A 5,867-nucleotide genomic window follows, 5' to 3' on the forward strand; every position below is an offset into this window, starting at 1 on the left:
AAAGGGAATTGGTTCAAATAGGAAACAGATGTAGATTCCAAGAGCACACTATCAAAGTACTTAGTTTGAGATCACCTAAATGTCTCATCCAGACACAAGCACAGGTCCCCACTATTCACTATGTTTACAAATCATATATAATATGTAAACGAAACATAAAACATTACATAACAGAGAGATGATTTACAAGGAAAAAAATATCATCTCCCAAAACTAACGATACATTTAACTGTTTCCATCTCAGCAACGGTCCAGGACAAAACCAAGTAATCTCATCCCAAGACAAAGACAGAAATCATGTTGGAAAACTGATCTAGGAGGATAAAAGACACAGTAAGTACCCTTCTGCCCACTATGGGAGATCAGGAACCCCACCCAGCAATTCTTTTGACATTCAAATTAAGTGACATAAGACTGTAAAATACACCATAGTCCTTGAAACAAATTGTGGACGTGAACATTACCAGCAAACCTGAAAATGAACGATATCTAAATATAAATTACTTTATGGGAGGATTACCAAAAAACTCAAATCAAATGGAATGGAAGCAAAACAAAGGCAATGATTAGTGGATCAAAATACTACCATGACTTCTTTCTTTTCTTTTTCCAATTCAAACTTCTAGCTTACCTGCTGACAGCGATTCTCCATCCATTCTGACAATTTTTCCACCTCACTATGTGGTCTGGTAGGAGACAGGGGGTTGGTGTCCTAAAATATATTTCAAAAATGTTTTTAAAACTTTTTAGTCCATAATCTTACATATTTCCAAAATGTTTATAAAACTTTTTAGTCCATAATCTTATATATTTCAAAAATGTTTTTAAAACTTTTTAGTCCATTATCTTCCTGTGTGAATTATGTAAAGTGTTTTAAACAGTGGTTGAACTAAATAATCCATGGGACTACCCATGATTGATTTTTTTTTTTGAAGGAAAGAAATCATATTATAAAACTTGGATCAGTTGGATATTATGGTAGTTTAACTCTCTCCTTACCAGCCATTTTCCAAAAATTTTCCACCCAACTAACACAAAAATATATTTTTTATCACTTAAACAAAATAGCAGTAAGTTATTGTAATACATAATTTCTTGAACAAAACATACTCTACAACACACTGTTAATTTTCTTTAAATTTTGTGATGTACAAGAGAAATTTGAATAAGAAAAATGTTGTTGTATCGTAACGAATGTGACGATTTTCCAATGGATGGTAAGGAGAGGGTTAATGATCAGCATAACAATAGACACGTTTTAAACTCTAATTGAGATGATAAATTTTTCTGGTATTTTATTTATGTCTTGGTTTGAAGTCTTTTTAACCAATTTTTAAAATGCAAAATCGTGCTATTAAAGTTGTTGATCCTTATGAACCCGGATTCCTTTCGATTTGATTTTAAGACAGGGTTACAAATAGATCAATATACTTACTGTAAAGGGATGCCTACACTTCTCAGGAGAGTCCATGTGGATCCTACAAAAAGATAATGGATGAAATTAACAAATGAAAAAAATAGATTAATTCAATTTAAATATTTAAAATTCTATAGTAATAACAATAATAGTAATAATAATAATAATGATATTAATAATAATAATAATAAGAATAATAATAATAATAATAATAATAATAATAATAATAATAATAATAATAATAATAATAATAATAATAATAATAATAATAATAATAACAATAACAAAATAATAATAATAATAATAATAATAATAATAATAATAATAATAATAATAATAATAATAATAATAATAATAATAATAATAATAATAATAATACAAATACTAATAATAATAATAATAATAATAATAATAATAATAATAATAATAATAATAATAATAATAATAATAATAATAATAAAAATAATAATAATAACGATAATAATAAACTACATGATATCCATTTTCACCCACACTAAACAGTGTCCAAGTGCTTATACTTCTTTAAACAATCAGATACTGCTTTCATCAATCGCAAATTCATTCTTTCTTGAAAATACAAACAAGAAGATAAGTGGTTGATTTCTCTTTTTTTTTTAAGTGGAGGAATAGCTATGCCATTGATAATGGTCTTACTTCTGATAAGGGATGAAGTCCGTCCAATGAAAGATTTATTCACCTTTTCTCTGTTAGTTCGTGTCTGAGTTGAAGAAAAAATGTGATACAATAAGAACTGTAGAGGGGAAATTCGAATGGTGGTAAAAGAAAAAAATCAATCAACGTGGCTCATCTCCATAAAGCTAGTAAACAGAAAATTGCTAAGGCTATAAAATATAATGCACTTTAAAATTATTACCAAATTTATCTTAAAAAGTTAGCTGATCTAACTATGAGGAGAATCAAGCCAACACAATGTTTGATTTAATATTATCATAACCTTTTTCTAAATTTCAAACCAATGAGAAAACACAAACTTAAATCATTTTTGAGAATTGGGGCACAAAAACATGATGGATTACAGGTATGTCAAAGTCAAAGATAAAGACCCTATTCTTATATCATGCTGACATAATGGTGTTGATGCCGATGTCATAGATTAAATTGATGACGTGTTGATAGAGGAGGTAGTAATATTAATTTTTGTTTGAGACAGTAGTGGTGACAATGATTGATGATGTAGTCTTTTCTTCAATTTTGATAATAATTTAAGGCAGATATATGAGAAAACTGGGTGACTAGTCAGTCAATAAAATTTTCACCTTGATGAAAATGTAACCTGTTTCAAAACAGTATTATGCGGATGTGAGCCGGAGGTTAAATTGAGGTTTTAAAGTTAAATATTGGCTTTTTAAAAGTGACACTTTAACTTTGATCACACACAAAAAAAATTAATACCACTGTCCACACCTAAATGTAAACTTAATCAAAATTTCATAAATCTGACTATTAATTCAATTTTCATCCCGACAAACGTGTTTGATCCAGATGTTTAATGGTATTTAGCATCTTATTTTTCATCTTTTTAAATTCAATATTTAATTTGGAACAATTGTTAATAGCCAGGTGAATTAGAACCCATTACCCCTGACAACTGAGCTACATCTGTCATGTCATAAGTATAAATAATCCCCTTGTGCCCTTTGCATACACCAACCCTACTTTTTTAGTGTATAAGATAAGCGATTTGGTCAAGTAAAATTCATCTCTTTTTACATGATTACAATCAAGAATCGAGAGAGAGAGAGAGAGAGAGAGAGAGAGAGAGAGAGAGAGAGAGAGAGAGAGAGCAAAAGGTCGAGGTTGTAGAATTTGTATTCTTTTAATTTATGTTATCGATCTAATTTCATATTCATTCCCTCCAATCTCCAATAATCTGGCTCACTTTGGCATTTTTGTTGTTCGGATGATGGCATTGTTAAGACGAAAAATACAAAATTCTTAACAATGCCATTTATTTCTTATCTCTCATCCGTCTTTAGTCTTTAGTGTTTCAATCACCGTGTTTTGTTGACAAAGGGGAAACCCAAAACGTCCACATCATTCATGTCTTCTAGCTTCATAATTTCATTATAATTATATTATTAAAAATGGTAAACATATCATTGCAATGTGGACCGATAGTGTATCTATTTCTAAAATGCAACAAATAGCAAATAAACATACAAACAGTTCATTTTCAAACTTCCAATCTGTCAAAACAGATAAATCGTACAAGATGTTGTCGCTACTTTTGCTTTCCACGTCTGCCATTTTCTTTGGCGTAATATCGAATGATATCGATTTAAAATGTCCTATCGATATTCGATATTACCTTTTATTAGTAAGTTAACGATTACGTTCCCACCCTACAACGATCGACGAGGAAGAAAATGAAGATCTGAGGACAGATCGTAGAGTTCTTCATCGTCGTTCGTCTATCGTGTGTAGATTGGGAACTTAATCGTTAACTTGCTATTATGACTTTCTGGATTTTTTTTTTTTTTACCACAATATTATGTGTATCTATGATGTTCGCATCTTAATTTACTTTGTAGCTAGGCATATTCGTCCTGGACGAATATCACCAGCCGTCATTGCCGCACGTAAGGACAAATAATGCCATTGTCACTATTCGTACTCACACTAAAGCTGAATTTGGAGGCAAATATTCTTAATTGTACGAATTTTTCGTAATAGTAGGCAGGTCTGCTTTTTCAGTCTAACCAACGATAGTATAGGTGTGTATGGGAGTCGGCCATAAGAATTGTCATTTCGGTCTGAGACAGATAAATATTTGACACCGGTAGCGGCTTTATTTTTTTTTTTTTTTTTTTTTGGGGGGGGGGGGGGGGATTGTTTGTTTTTACTTTTACTTGATTGTATGTCTGCATGTATGTATGTATGTATATGTGTTTGTATGTACGCTCATTTCTTTTGTATACATGTGTAGAAACAATGTGCAAGCGTGTATGTTCGTGTATGGCTGTGTTTGTATTTTTAAATGTGTTGATGTTCATACCATGAACCAAACTGAGCATTGTTTACCTCACATGAATTGCCTTTAATTTGGACAATAAAGATTATTATTATTATTATTATTATTATTATTATTATTATTATTATTATTATTATTATTATTATTATTATTATTATTATTATTATTATTATTATTATTATTATTATTATTATTATTATTTGTTTTTGTTTTGTTTTGTTTTGTTTTTTTTTTTGGTGTGTGTGTGTGTGTGTGTGTGTTTTGTTTGTTTGTTTTTTTTTGTTGTTGGTTTTTTTTTTACAATGACATTTTTTTGTATTGTAGTTTAGACTTTTCCATGTTTTTAATGTTCTTTAAATGAATTAATGTTGGCGAATGGATTTATTGCATCTTGTAATAAATATTATAAAACCATCACCTCGAGTGAACCTTATTCTTGAATAAGTAAAAAAATAAATATTTGTAATCAATATTATCTATAACATGAACTAGTTTATACAGTTGGATAAGGCTCGTTTTCTTCTATACTTTAAAGTCAGAAGTTTCAAAACTATTAATCTTTCCCGGTAAGGCATCTCCGCTATTTCAGTGAGCAATCTTGTAGCGCGTCTTTGAATATTTTCTAAGAGTACTGACTGTCTTTTAATTAAAGGGTCCCATATGCAATTTGCATACTCTAAGAGATGTCTAATGACTGACTTATATAAAGTTACGAACAATTCCGTATCCATGAAATGTAGACTATGCCATTTTAATTATGCACCTCGTGTGTTTTGAAAAAAGGATGGAATCTGTTTGGTGCATGACGTAACTTTAACATTATTGTATTCAAAGCGCACGGGAGTTGGAACGGACTATATAATATACGACACGATTGCGAGTTTATTTTACTAATTTTAATAGCATGTATCTATATCGGTCGGATCATATAATTCGATTGTTTTAACAAATGACAGTCCTTGGGGGGGGGGGGGTGTCTTCATGATGATGTATCACCCTTGGACGTTGGTTGCATTTTTTAATTATATTATTTTTTACTTCAAAAGCTGTGCTGGTCAACATTTTGGGTGAACATTTAAATTCAAAAATTCACTACTATTGTTTTGACATTCCTATCCAGGTTTAAAGGTAACGACCGATTGACGAGACTGGTTGATAAGGGCACGGTCGATGTCCAGGTTGATTATTACTCTTGTGTTGTTTTCTTTGACCAACTCGATGAGTATTTTTAAAGCGTTATAAACAGGTTGGGTATCATGACACTGCACAGTGAAAAGAATGGGAGCGATCAATATTAACTTTCCATGTGCTAGAGGTCATTGGTCACATTGCAAAATGTGATCAAAGTGACCCACATAGTGAAAAGTGCTCACAGCTTTCGAAATATCTAACATCACGATTGGTCATTTTGTTCAGTTTGATACATGTCTTGTCTGT

General features: G+C 30.5%; 1 protein-coding gene across 1 annotated transcript in view; it reads right to left on the bottom strand.

The window, feature by feature from the left end:
* LOC144966676 (uncharacterized) overlaps positions 1-3,706 on the bottom strand; it is an 11,836-nt gene extending 8,130 nt beyond the window's left edge. Inside the window, exons 1-4 of the mRNA XM_078903433.1 lie at positions 3,620-3,706; positions 2,093-2,156; positions 1,436-1,478; positions 632-712 (exon numbers count right to left, since the gene is read on the bottom strand). Of these exons, the coding sequence (XP_078759559.1) occupies positions 632-712; positions 1,436-1,478; positions 2,093-2,156; positions 3,620-3,706 (275 nt within the window). The remainder of the gene's footprint in view (positions 1-631; positions 713-1,435; positions 1,479-2,092; positions 2,157-3,619) is intronic.
* Between the last annotated feature and the right edge of the window lie 2,161 nt (positions 3,707-5,867).

The sequence above is a fragment of the Berghia stephanieae genome, chromosome 2 (genome assembly GCF_034508935.2).
Source record: "Berghia stephanieae isolate SIO BIC M18660-M18661 chromosome 2, UCSD_Bste_1.3, whole genome shotgun sequence".
Taxonomy (NCBI): Eukaryota; Metazoa; Mollusca; class Gastropoda; order Nudibranchia; family Aeolidiidae; genus Berghia; species Berghia stephanieae.